Genomic DNA, 27,940 nt, shown 5'->3' with positions numbered 1-27,940 from the left:
CCTGTATTTTTTTTGTGTATTTTCAGATGAGACAGATAGTCGAGGACAGATTGACGAGAACGGTAATCCGGTGTCTAAAGGCTACCCTCAGATGAGAGAACGTCCAGTTAGTCGAGAAGAAATCGCGTTAAATAGTTCTGTATTCCCCTCCCATAGATATGGCTCTACTACCAGCGACTTGCATCTTTCACAATTCACTGGTCTGGAACAAAGCTCACCTCACAATACCGAACCGAAAAACAAAATCGGCAATAAGAAAAATAAACTCAAGAAGGTAGAACAAGTTTGTTTGGCGGAAAATGTGGAAAATTACGTCGGAGATAAAGATTTGGAAGAACTAGTCAAATTTATCGAACAAAATGACATTAAAGAAAATCAGTTGAAAAAAACGAATGGTACTTTGGATGTTAAGGTTGAAAAAACAGTAAAAAGAAGTAAAGACAAGAAAACCAAGACTACAGTGTTTGTCCTTCCGCCTCTGCCTAAACCAGGCGATCATATTGTGATTGACATTGAAGGTAACGGGGACGAATTAGCGAACATCTCCTCGGACATGGGAAATTCCAATGAAAAAGTAACAGAAGAAAATATCCAGATTCTGGAAGGTAGGGCTAAAAAGGATACCGAACTTTCTAAATCTCAAGATGGCGACAAATCCCTTTTGCATAAAGGTCAAGGTGCTGAGACAAAAAGTAAAACTAAACTTGTGAAAGAGGAAGGGGGTGAGAAACGTACCAAAAACGGCAACAATGTGAAAAAAGAAACAAAAGTTAACGGTTACAATCACACAGTGGAACATTTCGACACTACCCCCGTCGCAAAAGAGATTGAAAAGAAAGGAAAGGACACTAATAAAAAGATGGTGTCTCCATCGACTGCCAAAACCTCTCCAGAGGGCATTACTAATGATAAAAAGAAAGGTAACTCTAAGTTACATGTGGACACAACAACCAGTAATGAAAAGAAACTTTTGAATCATACCAAGTCTCCCAATGATATCAAATCTACCCATCCTACCTCCCCAATAATATGTAAAAGTGAAATTGACGTAGCTGAATTAGACGCTCATTATATTTTTACTGACTTACCTGTTGCACAGGTAGAACCAGAGTTTACGGTTGTAGGTAAAAAGAAAAAGAAAACCTTAATCCATGGGAAAGAACAGGTTCCATTCATGGCAGGAATTTCAAGGGAATTTCCTGTTACTAAGTCAAAGTTTCGTGATAACTATTCAACCCCCGTGCCTCGCTCAGTTACACCTCCTCCCATTAAATCTAGAGACAAAAACCAAGATTTCAGTCTTTCCGCATTCCCAGCTCTTGGTAACACAGCTGTTACTAAGGAAAAGTCCGGCTCCCTGGAGCCGCGTCGTAGCTCCATTGGTGAGTTGCCCCTAACCGGTGAAACTAGTTCTATTGACGATAGCGACATAGCATCCGTGAAATCACTGCCCGCCGGTCAACCGGCAAAAGCTGACATGCTTGCTTCACGGTTCCAGAAATCTTATGCAAAAATAGCTGCGGGCCCTAAACCGATTGGTCAGTTCTCTCCGGATGCTTCCATGGAAGATTATTCGGAAGAATCTGTTGAGAAACCAAAGCAAACCGTGTGGAAGGGCAGCTTGACAGAACGGCGCCATTCTATTGGATCAAGTCCTGATGACAATAAACTGGATAGTGGATCTGGTTTGACGGAAAAGTCACGCCAAAAAAGTGGGAGCCAGGAAGTTCTCAAAATAGACGCCAATTCTAAACCTAGTGAAACTGCCAATATAAAAGTTGAGGATGTTGTGACAAACATTGACAGTCCTGTTGTTGTTACTGATAGTGATAAAACTACCATGGCAACATGTGATTCACTTTCACAAGATGTTAAACCGTGCGACTATTCGTCTTCTACAAGTGAGAAATTAATGATCACACTTAAAAGCCAAGAATATAAACAATTAATTAGCACCAAATCTGATTCGGTATCTAAGCTAAACTGTAATAATAATGATCCACCACCCATTCAACCCTTTGATATCAGGCAGTTAGACTTTGTAAGCCAGGACAAAATGTCCTCTCTTCCTCTTTCTGTAGCTCAGTCGTCAACTGTTGTGAGTTCGTCAGTAACTTCTAATAAGGAAAACAATAACAGTGTTGTGACGAAAAAGATTTCCGTGAACCAGACAGTAAACCAAGTGACTTCAAATAGTAAAATGATTAATAGGAATTTTAAGGACACCAGATCTCAAAAAGTGCCGACCCCTTCGGTGGACGTGAAACCATTGAAAAACAACAAATCGGTTCCGAAAATTCCTCTTAACGGTCGAAAAAATAAGTCTGTGGTCTTCCTGGATAAAAAACGTGATTCTCCGTCGAATATTGACATCACTTTTGGTTTTGATGATATTGGTGATGATGTTAAAGAATTTTTGAGTGATAAATCAGAAAAAGTGAATACATCTGATGTTAGGACCGAGGGTGTTACGTTCAATGCGCGTTCATTTGTGAAGGTCAACGATCATGAAAACAGTGGTCTCAATTTTATGAAACCGTTGAATAATGTGGTTAATCCAGGTAACTTGCAGCCAGGTCACGTTTTTACACAAAAACTACTTGCAAACGATAAGTCTAGCGGCCATATTGTGCCCAATTACACAACAGCCAAATCGTTGAAAGAACATGTGAATTTGTTAAATGGTGTTGTAAAAAATGTACAAAGAATTCCAAATAATCCCCAAACATTGCCAGTTCAGAGAGCAAGCGAGGCTAGATCTGCAGAAGGCCTTGTTCAAATAAACCGAATAGAAGGTTATGCCCAGTCGTCGTCAACCTCCGTAGTCAATACACCTATGTCAGACGACACAGCCATGGGTAGCCCTGTGTTAGACAAAGCTCCTATTCTTGTCCACGACAATAAGATGGTTATATATTATGGAGATGCACTGAGGAACCGAGACGGCCGAATGAGTAGCAGTGGTGATAGTAATAAATTCATCCATTTTCTACTCTCAACTAATAACTGTGGAAAATTCAACCATCATGAAGCCGTGTCACAGTTAAAGAGAGGTCAGTGGCCATTTTAATTTTAATTCATTTTGAACTAAGTTCCGTTTACATGTAATTTGAAAATTATTAATCAAGGGTGAATGTTACTCAAAGTGTTTTTATAATTCAGTTAATAGCATGAAATAAATATCGATTTGGTCAGTATTTAGCTGGGCTGTTGTCACTGACAACAAATGAACAGGTAGTCATTTGTTTGTGGTAAAGTGTACAGGGTTCTGATGGCTGGGTGTGGGTTGTACGAAAAAAACCAAAACAATTGAAATGTGTCCCATGTTAGTATTGTACATTCCAATATTACAAACTGTCATGTCCCCACCAAATCCCTTACATACCTCAATAGTGGGAAAGTTGAATCTATAATTAAATGGAATATCGATCTGAAATGGTTCAGATTAGTTCAGTATTTGCAAAGATATGATCAATTGATAAATAATACAACATTCGGCATCCTCTAAACATGATGTAAACAAGCTAAGGAAATCTATAAATTTTTTAGTCAAATCTTTTGATGGGGCTCATTTTGACCAATTGAATCCAAGCCATGTGATTATCTACCATTGTTTTGTTTTTTTAATTTGAGGATAGTGTAAAGTCAGTTTTATCTTGGGAAATCAGATATTGTCCGAAAAATACACAATCGATATCAGTGAATTTAATTTAATTGGACAATAAAATCCATCTCTTCTGACCTTCTTCACATTGAAACGTTAAATTAGTATAATCTATCCTGGTTAGAAGGTAGAATGGAGATGAATGTCGTGAGTAAATATTGATGAGAGGTGAAAGAAAATAAACAATGTGTGAGTTGATTCAGCTTAAACCAATAAAATGGTAGCCCCTGATGGTAGTTCTTAAAGACATCTCCACCATATGACATTCACTAACATTGTTTGTTATTATTTAACTTTTTCTCCTCACATTGGCTTCTTCTCGAAACGTAACCTTTGTATTGCTTGATAAGGTGAGGTTTACTCTCATTGAAACGTTGTCAGTTAATAAATCTAGTGAATGTTACCCATAGCTGTCTGTTATTATATATAGCTTTCACTAAAAGCCCTTTAAAGATAGCTTTATATGGAAACTAGGACTCTTATATTCAATAGAACTATTCAAGATATTTCGTGACATTTGTATTGTAATAATATGGACTAGGACTATTATATTCAATAGAACTATTCAATATATTTCTTGACCTTTGTTTAAATAATGAACTATTAATGTTCAATAGATAGATCTATTCAATATTTCTTGACCTTTGTACATGTATTGTAATAATATAGACTAGGACTATTATATTCAATAGAACTATTCAATATTTCTTGACCTTTGTTTAAATAAATAATGGACTATTATATTCAATAGAACTATTTAGTTATATTTCGTGACCTTTGTATTATAATACTATGTTAACTAGGACTATTATATTCAATAGAACTATTCAATATTCCTTGACCTTTGTATTGTAATAACACATAGAAATGATGGACCTGTTCAATATCTCTTAATGAATTATTTATCACAATTTAATCAGTTGTTAGAACAGTTTATAATTACATACAATACAATGTATACAATACAAGAGCACCTGTCTAAAATCTCTTGGAGGCATTGTGGCTCAGTGAGTAGGGTGCTGGCTCAGGAGATCACAGGTTCAATCCTGATGTTCGCTTAGAAAGTTTCTCAGGATTTTTTGGGCCTGGCAAAGAAATTGTGCCTGTTCATTTGGACGGTAAACAGATACACTACTGTTAGAACAAAATTTCCCTTGAAACACGACATGGCACGTACATTGTACATGTAGGTTACTCATCTTTATTACTGTAGCCAGATTGATGTTGAAAAATTATTATTATTATATTATTATTAACATTTATAGAGTGCTATCTTCCACAAAACGTGTTCAGATGCGCTGTACAATATAATTATTGTTAAAACACCAAGACCTTAAACGCCATTTTATGTCTAGTATCTCTGTGAATTTTTAACAGTGTCCCACACTCTAGTGATGAGAAATAACTGGTTTAATATTCAATCAATATGCTGATTCGTTCTTTGAATATGTAAAAAAATATGATATATTATGTCCAACTAGAGCTTATTGTATTCCTCCACGCCCTAACCCAAATGTCTACAATACAGTATTTCAAATCTCAAATCCTAAAATTGGTAATGAAAATGCACTTATGTTTACAATATCAAGTGATAAGAGATAGTATTTTTATTAACTGTACCTATGACTCTAATAATAAGTAATAAGAAGATTTACATGTATTTAAAAGGATTTTCTTGTAACTAGAGTTCAAACCCTTTAGAACCTGGTGCGGGTAAACACTGACTACTTGATTCCCCTAATAAAAATACAGTAAAGTCATCTTTCATACTATTGAGTGCTGTAGCTCTATTTTGAAAACTGCTCTAACTTGTAGTTATGAAACTCTGGGCAAATTTTAGTATTTGGCTATCCATCTGTGCTATCCGAACATATTTGAGCTATTTGTGGATTTTAAAACTTAGTTTTGACGTTTTAATTGCATGTAAATTCGTCTATGGTACGTGTGAAGAGTAAAAAAAAAAAAGATAATTATTCAAGTAGATGATTTGAATTATCAGACATCCTTTTGGCAATGCTAATGTCTATAATATATTGTCATTGTTACTTATATAAGCTTAATGCAGGACGTATCAAACGATCACGCCATCGTCTTAAAAAATAAATATGTCAACATCCAGAGAGGGAGAAGGTTTTCGTCAAACTTTTTTTTAACCAGAACAGTTTTATTAATATTGTCTAAATTACAAGAAAAATCATTTCATGAGCTTTCAAAAACCTTTATCTGTAAACAATGATCAATCCTGTTATATGTCAATAAAAACAAAGTGTGACTGACTCGGGGAAATGCTGACATTGCAAAGACAGGGGTCGGCTCAATATAGTAAAACTGTGAAGAGCAAAATTTTACCACAAAAAGTTATATAACAAACCGTAGAAAATGTCAGCATATGAAGGAAACACAGATGAACTGTTCAAACAACTGTCTCAAACTAGCTACAGCTTTATTTATTTTTTTTATTATTATTATTATTATTAAAGCCTCGCGTGTCGGTCAAGGTTTGATCATTTGGTGATAACTGTCATTCAGATGGGACGTAAAACCCAAGGTCCTGTGTACACATAGGCGTACACATAATAGAACCCTTGGCAGTTAGAATTCGATATAATAATAGGCTGTAGTGCCACTGTCAGGGCAGAAAAGTATGAAATTAAACCTCACATTTCATTTCATTTCATTTCCCTTCATTTGTTTGTATGGCAATCTGATTAAAGTACAGATCTATATTTCGTTTCGTTTTTTTTTATACTTTCGATGGCCTACACTACATTTAGATCTGACCGGTTGTACTGGGAGGCGCCTCAGGGGTCATACGAGTGGCTTTTGACCCTATGACGTCAGACATTGATTAATCAATCAGCGTTGATGTTTCTAATGGTTTACCAACAGTTCCATGCATCAAATGCCAAGAAGTCGTCGTAACAGACCATTTCATGGCCTAAACCCTCACATCAGCCAGAACATGTCAATGATAACAACTCTTCCAGATCCTGGTGTATTAAGGACAAGTAAAACGAAATTTTGAACTATAAAAAAGAACGAAATAGGATCTGTGTTTTAATCAGATTGATTGTATGGGTAGATAATAATCAATAATTTGATGTTGTAATTATTCCACTGAATGTCTGAATATAAAGGTTTTAATTTTCTCATTTCAGATTGGGACAAAGTTATGGAATTAAAGTCTAAAAGTAAGTGTGTTTGAACATGTATTGATTACAGATTTACTGAAGTTATGTTACAAAAATTTAAGTATTCTGTTAAATGGTCATGGAAAATACTATGTTGCTTGGTTACGGGTTGGGGCGGGGTCATATGACATGAAATGCCAGGTTTTAGTACACTTACTTTGTCTGGGACATCGTATACCACTTTTGACATGTCTCTGATGGAGCCAGAGTTGTACATGTATGTAGAGTTGGTGATGTAATAATCAGATGGTCCCCACAGCAATCCTGGTTTCCCCCTTGTTAGTGGTCTAGTCATTTGGACAAGATGGAAAAGTGAGGTCCTGTGTACAGTGGACTTGAAAGAACCCTAGTGATTGGAGTTTACCAGTATAAGGAAATGCCCCTGAATGACGACCACTTGTCTTTATTAATAAATTTGGTGCAGAAAAGTAGGAAGCTAAATCCCATTTCTATCATCTTCATAGAGTTCATTTATTAATACCCTGATTCATTTTGTATTCATGGTTTCCGAATTTGATTACCCTTTAGGATCAATAGTACTATATTTTATTACTTTGTCTTTTTTCAGACCCTGAGTGTGTACAAACTTATGGAAGTCAGTAAAACAAGTTGTTAATTTAATTCAAATGATAGAGGGATATCAGTCATGTTGTTTTTGTTGTCTGTTTTTCATTATTCGTTGCGTTATTAAAAGACATAAATGCGACAATGAATTTTATTTATAAGAAAATATAAAACGTACATATGTGTGAACAGCTTGAAACTTTAGCTAATGTTTAAATACATTATGAATTATAATAAATTCCTGTGTGAACATTGATAAAAACTAAATTTGATAATTCATTCATGTTTAAAATGGAAAACTGAATCCGTTGAGGATGTTATATGGAATATTTCTGTGTGACTGAAAGTGAGTGATATAAACATGTTTCCGTAGTTACCATGGCAGCCATATTTATATATCTGTGTATTTTGTTTTAGCTTCAATTTAACAAACATCTACGGTCGGTCAGCAGGTATTCAAAATCGATTAATGGGATATATCTTGTATTTTATCGATTTTGGATAAAGAAAGAAGTAAATATCATGGATTGGATGGAAGTGATAAGGACGAGAGATTGAACATTAATTTGTAAACCATTTCTATTCTAATATGGGCATTAGAATTATAGTTGACTAAATAAATTACCCAATGGATACGAAGACAAGTTCGAGAGAATCTTTATTTTACTTTGAATAATCAATAATATGTCTGAGTGTGGAAACGTGATATTCAGATTAGAATTATGTTATTGTCTTGACGCCCGACTCAAATCATTGGGCATTAATTTTAATCCACGGCTATGTTTTAATAAGACTCCAGAGATGCATCCTTTTTCATTTTCATAACAGATTACATGGTACTGTATAAAACTATAATGATGAGAGATATTCATATTACGTTATAACTGACTTAGAGAGAGATTTGTTCCCATATATCCTATTTCAGATAAAACATTAGTTTTTGTAATGTCATTGCGTGAATGAAGCTGTTAAATCAACATCATTGCTTATTGTTGCGTCGTCTTTGTACATGTGATATATCGCCATCATTAATTAAAATAAATGGATTACAAGAATTGGGAGCAGCCATTTTTATAGTTCTGCAGCAAATAAAAAGAAAGAATTAAATCCTGAGAGTTACATTGTGAGCAGCCATTTTTCTAGTTCTGCAGCAAATTTTAAAGAAAGAATTAAATCCAGCATTGTTTAATGTTGGTAAAGCCTGTCATCCTGTGAAGTATGGTTTACTGTGTTTCAGCAGATTAAGCAGATTGCTTAATAACAGATCAGCAGTAAATCATTATTCAGCAGTAAATCATAATTTCGCAGAATATTAAAAATTGTATAAATGTGTTATGTTAAATTGTGTCATCGTACAAAAATGTGTGAAAATGTTGTTTTTCGCATAATCACAAAGTCAAACTGAGCTCCTTCGACTTTAACATCCCAACATTCGCGTGAACTTGAGAATTTATTTAAGTCACAACCGTTGTGTTAGTGTCCAGCTACAGACCGTGCCTTTGTTTTGCGTTTATTATACAAATCTATCTATATATATATTGTGGTCAATGATTATGTTTTCTTCGCATTCACTACGTACATACATTATCCCGTAACTGAAGAATTGGCATCCGCCATACCATATATGGAGGTGCGGTGGTGCTATGGACGTATACTGAACAAGCTGTGATACGACGAACAGATATTTTTCCTCTCCTCTTCCCTAACATCAGACAACTTGGATAGTTATGAAAACATGATACCGTATATTTAATAAATAAGACTTTTAGATTCTTACTAAATTTAAAATTTTATACAAGATTGGTTTCATGTGAAATTCACATTGTTGAATGTACCGTACGATGTCCACCTGTTCAACCGTTAATTGATACTATCTGAATTTTGATTACCGGTAGGTCCTTGTCCAAAAAGAAATTAAGTGACAGTGGTGTGTATCCAGGGGTTGGGAGAAAGTTGGATTAGAATGTTGGTTAGAATGTAGAGAGACGAAATTGCAAAATTTATAGTTTTAATTGTAAGAATTAAGAATCAGTTCTTACAGATCACCGACATTATAATCCTTGAATGGTGTAATCCAAGTCTGGACTTAAGGCACCTGTCACAGACTTTGTCAAATACAAATTATCACATAAGGTATATAAACAAGCCTGTAGATAAGGCACTCATCAGACATTGTCAGACACATATTATCACATAACTTATATATTATAATATACTGTATATGTTGTGTGGTTGTGTGATATTAAATTTGTACTTGTCTATGACAGGTGCCTGATGTCCAGGCTTACTGAAATTTCTATCCCCCGAAATATATCTCACAATACAACATGGCAATGCCTCCAAATCACCAACCCATCTGTCGAATCCCCGGTTGTACGTGACAAGGAGTAGAGTTGCCTGTCCAACCTCATGGGTTTTCCTCTGGGCCCTCTGGTTTCCTCCCACTGCTAAAGACCCCTACACACAAACGAATTATAGAAAATAAAATTGAACCATGTGTTAGTCCTGAAATGACCTAGTTTGTGTCAAGTGGATGTTAAACCCCATCTCTCTCCCCCTCTCTCTCTCTCTCCAACCTATCTGATAAGCCACTGTATTGATTTGTAATGTACATGCATTTAAACTGTATTTATTAAATTATGATTTATTGTAATGAGATTTAAAACAATCTGTGGGCCAATGTTTTTATAACTAATCAATGGAAGTATATTAAAAACTGAGGAAGGAATACTGAAATAAATTGAAAAATAAAGAAAATAAGAATACCTCAAATTGAATGGCTTGTAGAAGTCAATAAGTTTTCAATCCTTAGTTATCTATAGATTTGAGTTTTCTTTCCTTTTTATTTTTTAAGATGAAGAAATTTTGATTTATTTAAGAAGTAGGATGGTATGTTATTACTGTTTGTTACTTGAGAGAAAAAAGTGAAACTTGTCTTCAGTCAGATATACATGTAATTTATGAGAATCAAAAATATTTTCCTTATGTGATGTCAACATTAAGCCTGCCACACCCTTTTAGAATAATAATAATGATAACGACTTAATTCAGTGGTTCTCAACTTTTTTTTGCCAACAGCACACCTTGGAACACATGAAAACATAGCGGCACACCTGGCTAAATACATATGAAAAATATTTGAAATTTGCAAAATAAAAACATGGCTAGTCAGGCGGTATACAACGGCAGAGACTAGTCATAGACACATAGTATGACTCGAACTAAGTATAGAAAAACACAGCCATGAACTTATCGGTAGACACCAGTGAAGACTCATTTGGGATCATGTGGTTTTTTCGCATTTTCTAAGTGTGCCGTTCAAAATTCCGCAGCACACTGGTTGAGAATCATTGACTTTATTCATTTGATAGTCCATCCAACTGGAAATGAGCTGAGGTGGTTCAGTGAGAAAGGTACTTGCTCGCTAACCTGGTCTCAGGTTCGCTCCCGGTGTTGGACGAGAAATTACCTCGGGATTCTCCAGTGTTGTTTCCCCTTTGTCACTGGTGCTTAACGGAGGACCTAACAAGGAATAGTCTAGTTGTTCGGATGGCATGAAAAACAGAGGTCCCATTTACACATAGAATTTGAAATAAAGAGTAGGCATTAGTGTCTGTGTCTGGGCAAAATTTCTTTGATAAAACACTGATGGCATATGCCCTTCTTTATTAGCCCAGTCAATGCAGAAAAGTAGGATCTGAAAATCCCATTTAATAGCAGCTGTAATGGGTGTTTAAAATCCTACTACACTAAAAGTTGCTTGATGGCGTCCATACTATATATATACAGATTAAAACACCACAGAGAAACAAGTCCAGATGGTGGAAGCTGTCATTTTTTAACAACAACAAGATAATTGATATTGAACAGATTTCATTGGTTATTCTTGGATTCAATATTCTTGTATCTATTACATGCAGTAAAATTTGTCTGTGATTTATGCTGTAAACTTTTACAATAATCACAAACCTAATTGCATGGAATAGAGAAGCACAGAAATGCAGCAGCTTCTAGTTCTAGTGGAAAAGTCAGTCATGGGCAAAATCTATATTCTCAAAAAATTGTGAAATGATATTTTTAGCCATTTTAAATTAGGTGTTGATCTATCGCAGAAGACTAGATTGACAAACTACAAACCATATAGCTAGGACAACAAGATATTAGGAAAATATTTTTATTTTTCATATATTCATACAGTTTGTATGAAATCTGTCTGAAGGCAAGTCTTTCTTTATTGGTTATAAATTGTGTTATTGTAAATGTGTTAAAATTGTATATGTGGGCAATTATTTTCATTATATTCACCCCCCCAAAAAAAATTGTTTATTTTTATTTTTTATTTGTCCAAAAAAAGTAAAAATTTAAAAGGTAATTATTTATTATTTTTTTGTTTGTTTATACCATGCTTGGCATACTGTATGTGTTTTTTGTAAAACAAAATATTTTTCCTTTTAATACGATATATTTTTGTCAAGAAATACAGCATTTAAATTCTTCTGGGTAAAAAATTGAAAACATAATTTTATAAAATCTTTGATGAAATGCTGAATAAGAATTACCTCCTTTTTGTAACAGTTTTTGATATTTGCATTTTAATGGGAAAATGAATAAAAGTGGTGGTTGTTTAATTTAAAATATTTTGAACTTCGTGCGTGTAAAAGCATACAAAATTAAAATCTTGATCAAAGAGAACCTGAAAAAGGTTTGGAGCTCTACAAACGGAATCTTACAGCTACAAAATTTGAATCTTGAGCAAACAGAACATGAAGAATATTTTTCAGTTCATTGTGTTAAGGTATACAAAATTTGAATCTCAACCACGCAGAACAGGAGAAATACCTAGAGTTCAATGCTTACCTGACAAAATGAATACGAAAAAAATGTTAAAGCGTACAAAATCGAAATCTTAATACTTAGCATGTATATGGCAGTTAATTTGATTTTTTTATCCCCAGAGCTGTCGTAATATCGGATCACTTGGTGGTTTTATTTTTTTTTCGAAAAATAGGCCCAAGTATTATAACTGTTTAGCCAAATAGGTCATACTACCAAAATGAATTAGCAACAATCATTTTTTTTCTTCATATTATTGTACAATTATTAACAACTAAATATTGTGTGAGCTTCTATGTCAAATATATTTAGAATAATTTACAGTACGAGGAAAACAAGACTCTCTGATATCCAGTCTTAGATTGTGTGTGGAATAGATTAATTTTCCAGATCTCTACACAACAACATAAGGTAAATATTATTAATCTGTTAGTGGCAATTAGTAAACAAAATGCATCCTATATTTAGGCAACGTTTCAAAGAGTATCCACTCAAAGTTATCAAACTAATACAGCAATGCAGGTTCCAAGTTCACAAAGCATTCTTAGACTCGAATTAAGAATTTACTCAAAATCGTTCACTTTTAGTTGTTTAATGTAGCATAACGTCGGTGAAGTGTCAAAAGGGTGTATCTCGGGGGGGGGGGGGGGGGGGTAATTAGTCAAATATACTTTTTTGCATTTTTAAAATCTCCCAATTAATATGCACATTTCTGCCAAAGCTGTCTATCTCTACGCCAATTAGAAATGTTCTGGGTATCATGTGTCCAAATGTTGCATCTTGATTTGTGGAAATTTTGAAATGCAAAAGGTTCTATTTCTTAATCTTTAGAAATTCTTAGGTACACCCTTTTGACACTTCACCAATGATATACATCAATAAGAAACTATGTGCATAGTTTTGTGTTTCTGGATTAAAGATATATCTCATAAACAGTGATTGAAAGTTGAATAAATTCTTAACTGAAGTCTGAGAATGCTTTGTGAACTCAGGGTCAGATATGGAATGGTGTTTTATGTGCTATTTTTCGGCACCAACTGTTCCAATGACGAGGGTGGAAAATCCTGAAGAACTTTTTTGGCCAGCATCTGTTTGTTGCTCACTGAGCCACCGTGGCTGCAAGATATAACTTAAACAACAAAACTGAAACCATACAAGATCAACGGCTTGTGTCACAATAGGTTATAATATACAATTACTGTATCAAAATTCAAAAGTATATTCCTGTTGTCGTAGCAACAAGAAGAGAGGGATAGACTTAAAATTTCATTACTTTTCACTAGACGTTAACCATATCCAAGCTCTTTTGAGCCAGTCTTTGTCCATTCTTATTCAGAATATTCTCCAAATTACAAAATCTTGACTGAACTTACAAAATTTTCAGGCTTCTACATTTTGTAATTCAGACATTTATTATTTTTTATCTTTCTATTTTCAGATTCATGAATATTCAGAGATAAGAAAAAAAAATCAAGATTTCTATTCGCTGTCTTATAAAAATGGAGAAAAAAATAAATCAAATTATATTCTTTAAAAATTTGAATATAACTTACTATTTAACTTATGACTAAGTAATAGTGTCAATTAAGGTGGTGCTGTCAAAGCATTTTCATTATCACTTTCTGATTTCTGCAACTTCAGAATGAAATGCTATTTAAATGTAATTTTCGTGAAGTGACTTGGAAAGGGAGGTAACTTAACATTACCCAATATAAAAAGATCAATTATTTTTATGAGACAGCATATGTTTTTTGACCATGAAAAATAAAATAAATATTGTATCCTGTGAAAAAATGTTATTATATATAAAATTGGTTAAAAATATTAAGAAAAACATTGAGATTAAAAAATCATTAAGATGTGTTATTATTTATAGAACAGTTTGCACTGTAGGTAGTCTGTATTTCTATTACCAGTACTGGTAGATCTGGACTAACTTTAAGTGTTAATTACCGAGAGATTCCATATTTAAAAAAAAAGATATATCAAGGTCATCATGTGTTTTATTTGGTTTATATTTGTGATTTGTCCGATCCAAATTGTTTATTTTTGAAAAATTAATTTACGATATTTTGTTTTTCTTTTCATGTATTGTTCTGGTTCTAGTTTTGTTGTATTGCTTTAAGTCGAATGTGTGGAAGGGTGTATCTGCGTCAAATGTATGTGCTATGTGTTATTGTCATTAAATGTATGTGCGTCTCCAATGTGTGTGCATGTGTGTGTGACGATTATCTATCAATGATGTCATATACTGAAATATTTGAAATAAGAATAAGGTTGCTCTTTATTTGTATATTACGAATATTTAAATAGGTTTGAAGTGAAATAGTCAACATAATGGAATTTCCTCCCCTTCTCATGGTCATTATATTGATAGTTTAGACTCTTTGTTTCTTTTTGGCCAATAAAATCTCAAATCTATTAATATTTGAAAGAAATAGCCATTGCTTCCTCTCAAATGGTTTATAAGACAAGGAGTCGCGTCGGAGGGGGGGTCGCCTGTCCAACCTCATGGGTTTTCTCCTGGTCCTCATATTTCCTCCCATAGACACCTACCTATGCACATGCGAGTTATTGAAATGAAATTGAGCTATGTGCTAGTCCTGAAATGACCTAGTTTGTGTTTAGTGGATGTTACCCCCCCCCCCCTCTCTCTCTCTCATTAACCAGGGTTCTTGTTTCAACCATATTTGACAGTCTTGACCGATTGGAGAACCTTAACTGTCAGACAATATACATGCGATATAATTAAATATTTCAAAGAATTAAAACGCAATGAATACATTTAAGTGATAATTGGTTAGTACCATCCTAAATAATAATTGGTTAGTTACAGCGCGACTGATAATTGGTTTGTCACATCATGATTGATAATTGGTTAGTAACAGCCTGACTGATAATTGGTTAGTAATAGCCTGACTGATAATTGGTTTGTAACATCGTGACTGATATTTGGTTAGTAACATTGTGACAGATAATTGCTTACTAACATTAAATACCTTATCTAACCGGCTAATCCTCCTCCCTGCCAATCGGTCTGAACTCCACTAATGTCCTGAAAATAGAATAAACTTTCTTTTAATATGGTTTGTTTTTAAAAGGAACAAATTTTCTAACTTTTTTTCATTTTCATACATTTGTATACATTTGTGTTATACAGTGTAATAAATTGATAACGTTTTTGAGTGGCTTAATTTATTGAGAAGAATTTGTAAGAGGATAATTTCATACAGGTTGACAAATGTTAAAGGGACATGTTGATGAATCTAATTATTAATTTCAAGCATTTGAACATGGTAAAAATTTCACAATTTCATATATGATATCTATTTAAAAGATCTTTCAGATTGAAATAAATAACAAAATGCCACCACATTTGTATTGAATTCAGTGTATTTAAAATTTTGTTCAGCACCATGTCCCTTTAATATTTTAATACCATCATACACTTTAAACACAAGAATGTAATTATTACCTATTGTGGACAGAAAATGTTCAATTTACCAGAATTGTAAATATATATATAAATATATACAAATGATTATTCTGTACAACTCAAATATTGGTGAAAATTGTTTCAAAGTCTGGTCAAATTTATCGCAGGTCCAGAAACTCCAGCATAGTAAGCAACTTTAATGTTCAGGATAATTAGTAATAGAAAAAAGATTTGTTAGAATTCTGTGCTTCTAGTTTCTGTAGTTGCCCAATCGTGTTAAATATTTTAGATTCTGTTGATAACTACTCATGAAAATCAATGTGAATATGATTTCAGGTTTATGCATTAAAAAATGTATGTTGGATTATTTATACCCCCCTGACCTTTGCTCTTTATTTGACCTTCAACTTTGAAACACAACCTTGAAAATAATAATTTTCCTGTGGTCGATTTGAAAATTATTGAGCGATTGAAGTTTCAATTTCCATTCGTAATGTTATCATTTTCAATGGTTCTAACTCTCGTATGTACCTTGGTATCATGAATACCAACCAATAATTATATAGTGACCTTTTCAACTTTGACCCTTAATTAAACTTGAAGGTCAGTTGGTAATGTAACTGTATATTGAATTATAAAGTGTTAAAATATCAGATACTTGAGTCAAGTGCTCAAATAATTTTTGCCCATCAACTGTGGATGTGATGAGCTTGCACAAATAAATGATGAAATAAAGTATTGTTGCTTTTGTGTTTTTTGTTGGGGAGATGTTTATTTTTGTGAAAAGATTCTTCAGATTCTTCAATCTTTACTCAGCACTAGGTTTGAAATGGAGAAATATTGGATTAAACAGCCACTCAACCTAAACAATGTTATTTTGGGACTAATATATATTTCTATTTTACTAATTAGCTGGCATGTAGGGGTTGTAGAAAACCCATGTTGTCAGACAGGTGACCCATGTCCTTGTACAAGGTTGGGATTAAAACAACAAGCACGTTTGACCACTTGGACAACCAAACCCCGCCCATGTTTCAAATAGATGTCAAAAGATCTTATATCTGTATTGTTCTAAAGTTGCTTTATTAAACATACAGACTGGGTAACAAAATGGTGACCATAGCCGCAGATGGTCAGTCTCTCTATATATAAATCGGGGCCAGTTGGGGGAGGGGGGGGGGGGGTAAAGACACCTGCCTTCCCATTCAATATCTGGATTGTTTGTTCCTGAACTCCATTGATGAAATACCTTATTGTCTCTGGGGTCAGGACAGGATGCAATTGGCAACATCTATCGTCTTGAATAGGTCAATACCCGCCAAATCATCCATTTTCGGAGGATATTTTATGGATACCGTCAAAGGGATTGACATCCAGTTAAAATTCTTTTCGTAGGAAAAAGGCACATAGTTAAATCATCAGAATAAACTTATGTTGCAAAGATCACTCACCATAGACAATACTTGATCCTTACCTCTTTTAACCACCCAACACGAAGTAGGAACTGATTGCTTGGGATAGATGAGGGCTAACAGTGGAAATTGATCTGACTGAACTCCACCTCAATGTGGACTGTACAAGTGACATAAAAACTTGTGTTTTTTCTCCCAAGCCAGTTACACTTTAGCTGAACCTTGCACAAGTCTCGTTAGTCACCAGCTTTCTGTGCAAACTTGTATAATAGCTGATCTATTGTTAAAGTGGTTGAAAATGAAATGAGGTTTAACGTCCTACTCTGAACTGGGCTAATGATTACAGTTTGCTATGAGGAAAATTTTGCCTACTACGGCCTACTCTTGTATCGAATTCCAAATGTCAAGGGATCTTTTACGTGAACGCCAATGTGTGTACGGGACCTTGGTTTTTCATCCCATATGAATGACTAGAGAGCTGAATAAACTTTCTTGGCCAATGCAGGGCTCGAACACCTGACCGTGAGGCTATCGAGCCAGCGTCTTACCCACTTAGGAAGGTGAATTTGACACACATTGGTAACTGATCAAACAATTTTGATACCATGCTAACTTCAGAGAGGCAGGTATGAGCTGTGAAACGGTTGTGTCCTTTACTGTGGGTCTCCATAACGTTAATTTAGTCCAGGCGAAGTGTGCAAATATTGTGCCTTTCACCATAAAAGTTAGCACACTACTCGACTATGATCTAATGAGAGAGGGAAATGGCGTTTAACATCCACTCGGCACAAACTAGGTCATTTTGGGACTAACACGATTCAATTTTATTTCAATAATTCACTTATGTGTAGGTGTCTTTAGCAGTGGGAGGAAACTAGAGGACCAGGAGAAAACCCACGAGGTTGGACAGGTGACCCTACTCCTTGTCACATACAACTGGGGAATCGAAACCACGGCAGCTGACTCAATGACAGACCTTAAGATGCAACACACACATGCTAACCTGAAGATTTCCAGATGTTAAGCAATAGGGGGGGGGGGGGGGAATGTCTTATTTTATTAGTCATCTTGCTTCGGACATTATTAGAAAACATATTTGCTTAAATATCTCAGAAGTTTATATGATAACAACTTGCAAAAACTTGAACGCCAATTGTCATTCTAAAATCGAACTTCCCAATTGAACAAGCGAAAAAAACAGGATAGAAGAATGAAATATACATTTATTATCCTTATTCATTTACTGTACAAATTTACATTTCATTTTATAATACACAAAAAAAAAAAAAATATGAACTACATTACATGGTGATCAAATCTACTCTTAATATATATTATGAACATTTTAATAAGAGACTAAATAATCAAGACTGTACAAATGTTTTTAAGTAAAAAATATTTTACACACATTTCGATTCATAAAACAAATATCGAAAACATGATTTTTAAAACACCATGGGAAATATAAACAATTGCCTCTAATATTAATATTTGATTTCTAACAATGAAAAAAGAAAATTCTTTAACTTTATAATAAGAACCCCTAAAAATTCATCAAAAACATAACAAAAAGAAATCCTACTATTCTTCTGTAGTTCATCTTGGACGTTTCCTTGATTAACTTAGCAGTGGACAGGATGAGATGTTTTTTAAAGATGCATTATGTAAGAGGTAAATCGGCTTATTGCAGGTCTTTATTTTGGCTTCAAATGTTATATAAATTATTATTTAGACATTTATTAACATGACAAGCTCATAATCAACTCTCTAGATCATCAGATGGCAGAGATTTAAATAGATTGAAATGCCCTCGAGATTTAAAAATTTAACGATAAAATGAATAATCAAGACTTTGTCTCTTTTGTTCAGTACCATTGCTACAATAATAAATAATCTACAATCTACGCTACATCATGCTACATCATCCAACACTTCGCTCAGAATAAAGTAATTTTTCAATAGCAAGATCGGCCAGCTCTAATCTAAATCTTACATAATGCATCTTTTAGATAGTAATAAATAATATTGTCCACCAGACTATGTAATTGTTCACCTAAACGTTATTGATGCCAATAACAGAAATAATTCCTACTATTCCCCTGTAACTCATCCTGGCAACAATAATAATATGAATACTTCTATAGCAGATGTTTCTCTAGGCAAGCCAGTAATAAATGAAATGAAATGTGGTTTAACATCCATCCTACTTTTCTTCACCGACTGGGCTAATGAAGATGTGAGAGAGAGAGAGAGGGAGAGAGGGAGGGAGAGAGAGAGAGAGATAATACCATCCATAAAACTGCCAGATGTTAGGTTTGTTCAGCTTAATATTATTGATGCCACTGATTTCTGTTTTGATTAGGTTCATATCTTAACTTTTCCCAACAGTGATTCCTTGTTGTACAAGGTCAAAGCTACGAATATTGGTAACTATGTGAATTTATATATCGGAATATATTGATGTATGCCCCAAATTCTGTAGGCTGAAATCCACAAAAGCAGCAGAGGTAGTAAACCACCAGAGCAGCATGAGAGATATGGAAGGGGATATTGCTGATGTACTAATTAGGTCCTATTCCCTAATGGATAATGGAACTATGTTTTGATCAAAGGCCTGTAGAAAATCGTGTGAAAACTAATTTAATAAATACTAATTTGAATTGTTCATCAACATAAAATTCAAGATTTTTATTAAGAAATTAAATAGCTTCAGAAAAACTGTAACCCGGTGCTTGATGGTTTATGGTTTATTATTTTTTACATTTTGAATTGCATACTATGCTGGAGCACCAAAATCTTGCAAGTGTTTAGGGCCTCTATAGTTCTTAATCCACAACCACATTTCAATGTGGGCGTATAAAAAAGATACATTTAACTGTATTTATGGTGTTTTAAGGATTAATTCTTTGAAATTCAAACTTTTTGGCATTCCAGTTGATCGCCAGCTAAGTTTCCCAGCTAGTCATTTAAGTTGATCACAAGCTAGTCAATTAAAACTGGCAGATATGACTGAAACCAGAGCCCTGGTTAGAAGTTAACGTTACTCAGTTACACCTAAATATGAGAAGCCTTAAAATTGTTAATTTTATAAAGTGCTAAAATGTGTGGTATACAACAACTGTTCAATATAATCAATATACAATTTAAATTTCATTTGGCACAAACAACTTCTTCCTCGGTCATTGACTATACACATAAATAATTTAACAAGCAAAATCCACAATACATGCTGTACCGGCCGATAAGATTTGACTAATTTTCAGTATTTACCCATCTTAATAAATTTACTGGCCTGACACTCAGAAATAGAAACAAATACATCAAATATACAATCACCTAGAGCCATATTCACGAAAACTTACATTGGAATATTTTAAGGATACAGTTATTTCATTGGTTGAAAGTTAAAATCCTTGAACAAGCTCTTGGCCAATGAATGGGCTGCATTCTTAAATTATTTTAGTCTTTGTGAATGTGACCCCAGAATACATACAAAGAAATGTTTGTGGTTTGTTTATCCTTAAATGCGTTTAAACTGCTTTGTATCATTATATACAAGTTTGCCTGATTTGGGCTGCAGAAATTAAATATTCGAATAAGAAAAGACAATAAACTGCCACAATGTAAGTTGAGATTTCTGGTAAAACCCATGACTAAAAATAGTAAAATTCTTAAAGATAATCTGAATATTTAGAATAGATTAAGTCGAGTTATAGTAGCCATATGTTAAATTCTTTCAATGACATTTAGTAATTGAATTGAAAATACACAGGTCACAATTCTATGAAATACAATTACTGTTTAATACTGAGCGATGGGCCTGTAGTCTTTATATATTCTCCAAACACATTTCATAATTTATCATTGCTTGATCAAGACTAGCGACAAGAGAAGCCTAGACGAAATATCGCTCAGTAATAAGCAGTTCTTATCTAAAATGTCACATAAAAATAAATACTATTTATTTGAAAAACCTAAATGAAATTCCGTTACAAAATCTTTGTTACTTATAAGTTCATATAATTGCATTTGGTGTTTTCAAATAAACAGATTTCTCATTTTTAGAAAAAAATAAAAAATCTTTGTTTAAACTTTGAAAGTTACAATCGGAGTAAAATTGAATTTTACTTTATTATATCTAAATAGATATTTACAAATTTATACCAGGGACCTATTACACAAAGCACATATAAGATATATGAACGTTTATTCTTATCACTATTCAATACAATAACTCTATTGTCCATCCATAATCATACATGCTTTACCCAACAGGTCTCAGATTTCTATTGATTGGATCAATTTCAAATGTCTTGTTATAGGTTTCTATATAGAGTCTTTTAAAAACCCTAATTAAGTAGAGACAATTAGAAAATATAAAATGAACAAGATTTTAGAACACAAGGTGAACACCAAGGTTTTCAAAAGAGACGTCCCAGATATTTAATTCTTTGTGAAAGATTTGTCCTTTATCCTAGTTGTGTACAACAAACGAAAGCCAATACTTTTGGTTAATTTCAAGTGTATTTGGCATCTAATTGTCTAGTAGCACACTACGAAATCTTAGTATTTGTAGAGATAAATATATTGACATGCAGAAAGGAGGTGCTTAACACGATTTATGTAACCTGATTAAGCAGATTTTGGCTACATATGTCCACTTACAGACCAAGAAAATAGGCTTCTTTACATTTTGGCACTTGATTTGCATATATATACCTACTTGGTTCAATGAATAATGTTTTGCATCTGGGATGACTCTTTTTAGAAAGAACACAATTGGATTTTTTTCAAGGATTGAAATTTTTTATGTTCAGAGTAACTGTATTTAAGCTCTGTTTCTGCTTTCAAGGAATGAAATCTAGGTTTAGAGTAACTGTATTTGAACTCTGTTTCTACTTTTAACTACAATATATATTGGTCTGCATAAAATAAGAGTCAAGTGTCAAAGGTCAAATGATATTTCTGTACCATTTACAATTAGGTAATGAAATGTGATTTAACCTCCCCTACTGTTATGGTTCTTCACAGATCCGGTGGATGATGCAGAGAAAGAGAGAGAGAGAGAGAGAGAGAGAGAGAGATGGGGCGTAACGTCTACTCGACACAACTTAGGTCATTTCGGGACAAACACATGGTTCAATTTTATTTCAATAGTTCGCTTGTGCGTAGGGGTCTTTAGCAGTGAGAGGAAACCGGAGTATCCGGAGAAAATCCACGAGGTTGGACAGGCAACCCTACTCCTTGCCACGTACAACCGGGGATTCGAAACCACGCCAGTTGACTGTGGATGAAGCAGCACCATGCAGTGTGCTACAAGGGAAATTTTGGCCTATTTTTTCATCGCATTCCAACTGTCCAGGGTTCTTTGATGTGCATGCCAATGTTTGTACAGGACATTGGTTTTTAATCCCATCCAGACAACTAGGATTGGTTTTTCATCCCATCATGCCAAGACAGGGGGAACCAATCTGGAAAATCTTGATGTACTTTCTTGGCCAACATCCTTGACAGTGAGCCCGTGCATTACCTACATAACTACCGATGACTCTGGAAGTATGTAGGGGACTGTGACATCCTTTTCTGTAAGTGAACTGTATAGAGAACAGCTTGACAAAGTTATCAAATACACAATCGACGCCATTGTATTCAGATTATTAATAACAAAATAATTTGAATAACACAATCATTATACCAGTTTGCCATTTTGCCAACTCCTGAATTTGATTTGTATAGTTTTGAGATCATGATATGAAGATGTTAAATGCTAAATGTGAGATACGAGACACACCTTCCAAGAATGAAAAAATGTGCAGTATGATAGATTTCATCAATATAGGAATTCATCGACGTTATGATATAAAATATTATTTTCCGCAGGTTCAATTCAGTACAGTAAAAAGACATGTTGAATAGAAAATTTCTCAGCATTAGGAATCCTCAGTGGACGATACAACCAGTAACACCTATAAGAGCTAGGTTCAATCTGTTGATGGGGTTGGAACTATTTCACAAGGCCATCTGCAGATTTTGTCATAGGTTACGAGATAGGTTGGAGAAATCTGCAGGTGGCCTTTTGAAATAGATCTAACTCCCTTTTGATGGGGATATTTTCAATCAGGGCCCTTATTCACGAAAACTGAAATTAAGTTACAACCGAAATTTTAAGAAATACTGCAACTTCATTGGATATATGCAAATTGATTTTATTGGTCAGCCAATCAAATTGCAGTATTTCTTAAAATTTCGATTTTATCTTAGTTTAAGTTTTCGTGAATAAGGGCCCTGGTTTTGTTTTGATATTAAATAATCAAGTGGAGTACATGTTTATAGAAGAATACACGATTTGTAAATGGGGTCGGCCATTTAAAGTTACAAACGAGTTTATAACAAATTAGACAAATATAGTAAGTAGTATACCATAAATATGACAAAATTCTTTAACATTTAAAAATCTGAACAATCCAATAATCTATAACAATGTTGCATTTATCTTAATACAAGTATTAAACACCGGTGGACATCTGCTACTTTCACTTTACAACTCTGTGCTACTTTCACTTTACAACTCAGCGGGATTATTTGCTATCGACACATCTTACAATCTTTTATTTATTGTTGACAATAATTAGCTGGAGTTCACTGTGTCGAATATCTCGTATTGATGAGCACAAAACGAAGCATGATGTGTACTGTGAAATATCAGAGAATATCACTGAGCTGCTTTGAGATGAGTTTTTAATAATGACATTGTTTCTCGTTTATCTGTAATGGCTTCCGTAGCTTGATCTACAACACTGAATACAAACTGTAAACAACCAACTTTTATATAACTGCCATGATGTAAAAGAGCTGTACCTTCCCAGCCTGCACCACTACCTCCTATTAAACTGGAACTACTGACCTTACAACCACATGGTCGCTGAAACTGAAAGTAGACAAGACATGAGATTTAACATTTTATACACATATTTGGATTTTCTTGAGATTAACATATGCTTATTTTTAAGGTTCTTAAAACTGATTACAAGACAGATTCAGCAGGGTATTGGTAAGTAATAAATATTCAGGGTTATGGCCATACCACTTTTTATAGTTCCCCCCTTCATTCATACAAAACGTGCATATCTGTTTTCGTTACTACAAAATGGTTATTTGTTTTTGTTACTACAAAACATGTGTATTTGTTTTCGTTCATACAGAACGTGTATTTATATTTGTTAATACCAAACATGTGTATTTGTTTACATTAATACCAAAAAAGTGTTTTTGTTTACATTAATACAAAACATGCCCTTTTTGTTTACACTAATACAAAATGTGTGCATTTATTTTCATAAATATAAAATGTGTATATTTGTTAGATTTAAGACACTCTACCAACAGAATTGTAAGTGTAGCTTTAGCAGAAATTTTAATATTTACCTCACACGTAGCTTTGGCCGACATTTTAGCTTTCTCTTCAACCACTTTTTCTTTGGCCTCTTTTTGTTGCTGCTGTTTTTTCTTTTTACCTTTTCCAATGACCTCGCGAACTGCTGCCACGACAGGTGAAGGTTGTGGTGTGGTTGATGGTTTGTCGGAGAAATCACATGAATAAAGAACGTTATCAACAGTTGTACCATGTTCACTATAGTTTAATAATTCATAATGCTGCGTCATCTGTAATATAAGAAATTGTCTCGTCATCTATTTTTACCGATAAATGGGCAATGTGAGACGGAAGAAATCTGCATTAGTATCTCGACCTTCATCTCGCCTTGGTCAAGGGGTATTTTAAGTGGACACGTATAGACCTTGTCTGCAATATCACCTCGGTGGAAGAGGAAGTTAAATAAAGTTATCCCACACTCACACAGACCTTGCTCTTCATCCTCTACCAAACTACTAGGCACACATTTATCGCTCCTCCAACAATTTTTTTAATTAAAAATATATAATAATCTCAAAGAGAGAAATGAAGTTCAAGTCTTACTTTTTTGCACCAACAGGGGTAATGAAGACAGGCATACACCCTGCAGTGCATTATGACAGTAATTAGGCCAAGATGGCAGCACTATGGTCAACTATTATTTCAATTTCCAAATACATGGGACCTCAGTTTTTCGGATACATCCTCCATCGAACTAGAACCTTTCCATGCCATTTACCCTACACCACTAATAACAGGAAACCAGCCTGCAAAATCCTGTGGAACTTTCTCAGCCAGCACAAAGATCAAACCCAGGACTTCCTGGTTAATGTCATACCACTGTCACACACCCATCAACACAGAAGAAAGTAGTCTTCAACTGTGTCAATTCATAGAACGACACACTATGAAATCATTCTTAGAAAAAACAAGAAAACCTAGCCATCAACATCCCGCACACTTGGCCAATTTCTGTGCTGTTTGTAATCAGATACTAATCGGTAGTGTAAACGTATAGCAGGTATCCCATCCCAGTTATACTGTTTATTGTGTACATGTATAGCAGATATCCTATCCCAGTTATACTGTTTATAGTGTACATAATAGCAGGTATCCCATCCCAGTTATACTGTTTATAGTGTACATGTATAGCAGATATCCTATCCCAGTTATACTGTTTATAGTGTACATAATAGCAGATATCCCATCCCAGTTATCCTGTTTATAGTGGACATAAATTGAGTTTAATTACCAACTACCAAGAGGTTATATTTCAGAATTACTGACTACATAACAAAAAATTATTCATAAAGATATCCTGAACGGTTTATGAGACATGCTCTGGAATAAGAATTGTATACCAAAAATTAAGTTAAATTTGTTTAACACAAAAATTATTTAACTGAGAAAATTTTATTTAGGAAAAGGCAAAACTACTATAATAGGTTGACATGTGTTCAAAGTTTCATGAAATATGATCCAGAAAACAGGAAGGAGCCCATTTCAATAATCCTCCGTAACTTCGCTCGACATGTGATAAGAAAATGTTTTACCTCATCATAGAAGATACAGGCGTGTTTAGATGAAATAAAGTTACAGAAGCCAAACTCTGTTAAACAGACATCCATATCAGCACCTACAAATATAAATAAATAATTCAATATAATATAATACTTATTGTAAAATGGCCGGAAAAATCTTCCTTTGTTCTTTTCATTGAATAAGCAGATTGTTTTCCTGCTAATAGATTGGGTGGGGCTTAAACATGCAATAACTAGACATTTTAAATGTTATTGCACACTTTTACTGTCTTACGCTAGTTTTAGTAGAAATCATATTGATAAGTGGGGTGGGTTTTCTGTGCAATAACAACGAGCATTTTGAGCAGGTGTCAGTGTTACAAGTCATTTGTTAACAGGTTTAACAACAGAGGTCGTAGGCTATATATATAATTTAAGAGTTTTTATCAATCTAAATTATAGGTGAATAATTCAACCAAATAATGTCCAACTTTTCAAACAAAGTACTAACAAAATCTGAACAGTATACAGCGATGTGATTTAACATCAAAACAATCTTTAATGGGTCATTTTAACAATAACACATGGTGTTTCTTTTATTTCTATAATTTGCTTGGACACAAGAAAACCGCAGGATCAGGAGAAAGAGCTAACTTTAATGAAGGTGACTCAATGCACAAGACTTGGTCAAAACTTGAATCCATGACAGAGAGAGAAAAAAATGGAGTTTAATGTCCACTGGACACAAACCAGAACGTAAAGTTCAATTTTTTATTTCAATAATTCACTTGCGCGTAGGGATCTTTAGCAGTGTGAGGAAACTGCAGGACCCGGAGAAAACCCACGAGGTTGGACAGATGACCCGAATCCTTGACAGACATAATGATATAAAGCAAACCACATTGGACCGCACCAACTCCTCTCCTGAAATGTATCAAAGGGTATTATTACCTGTGCCTATACTCAGAGAACGGAATGACATGGGTACAGCTTGACCTTTACCCGTTAATGGACATAAAACAGCTCTAGCTCGAACCTCATTTCTTCCTGTAATTAATATTTATCACATTTTAATATCAATAGGTAGAAGGTATACTCAGGGTGATGGTCATCTCAGCATGTGCTACCAGAAACCATTAGATCAAGCAAATAAGTAGACATGTTTAAAAAGAATTTAAAAACTCATTTATACAATTAACAGTAATCAAATGTATATATCATGATTGACATGTCAAGCAGAGAGAGAGAGAGAAATGGGGTTTAACGTCCACTCGACACAAACTAGGTCATTTTGGGACTAACACATGGTTTTATTTTATTTCAATAATTCACTTGCGCGTAGGGGTCTTTAGCAGCGGGAGGAAACCGGAGCTCCCGGAGAAAACCCACGAGATTGGACAGGCGACCACCCTACTCCTTGTCATGTACAACCAGGGAATCGAAACCCCGCCAGTTGACTCAATGACAGACCGTATGATACAGCGCAGCTCGCACGTGCTAACCATTCGGCCATCCAACCCCCCCCCCCCCCCCCGACATGTCAAGCAATGTGATATCTTGATTGTAAAGTGCTTAGAGCATCTTATGATGATTAGGTGCTATATAAATGTCTATTAATTATTACATAATGTAATGTCTTAATGTAAGGTAGGGCTACATATACTTGCCTCTTTTTTTTTACCTCATTGGTTTTAAAATGTTAGATAAGTGAATAGAAGAGGCTTTAATTCAAATATATGAATACTTTTTTTTTCTACCTTATTTATATTTATATACATGTATTTGTTTTTAAAAAGTTCAATACCAGACTAAGGGTTATATTTACCTGTATTTACAAATATACCTGGCATGGGGCTATATTTACCTGCATTTATGAGTATACCTGACAAGGGGTTATATTTACCTGTAT

General features: G+C 34.2%; 1 protein-coding gene across 4 annotated transcripts in view; it reads left to right on the top strand.

Annotated features, from left to right (window-relative positions):
- The window catches only part of LOC126825132 (uncharacterized), a 67,198-nt gene extending 50,772 nt beyond the window's left edge, over nt 1-16,426 (top strand). For all 4 annotated transcript variants that reach the window (XM_056101591.1, XM_056101592.1, XM_050554626.1 and 1 more), the window contains 4 exons: nt 27-3,053; nt 6,823-6,855; nt 7,424-12,663; nt 13,691-16,426. In XM_056101591.1, the coding sequence (XP_055957566.1) occupies nt 27-3,053; nt 6,823-6,855; nt 7,424-7,458 (3,095 nt within the window). In that variant the 3' untranslated portion in view covers nt 7,459-12,663; nt 13,691-16,426. The remainder of the gene's footprint in view (nt 1-26; nt 3,054-6,822; nt 6,856-7,423; nt 12,664-13,690) is intronic.
- Nucleotides 16,427-27,940: the final 11,514 nt, after the last annotated feature.

Source organism: Patella vulgata, chromosome 6 (genome assembly GCF_932274485.2).
Source record: "Patella vulgata chromosome 6, xgPatVulg1.2, whole genome shotgun sequence".
In the NCBI taxonomy this organism is placed as follows: Eukaryota; Metazoa; Mollusca; class Gastropoda; family Patellidae; genus Patella; species Patella vulgata.
This window is presented reverse-complemented; position numbering and strand designations above follow the sequence as displayed.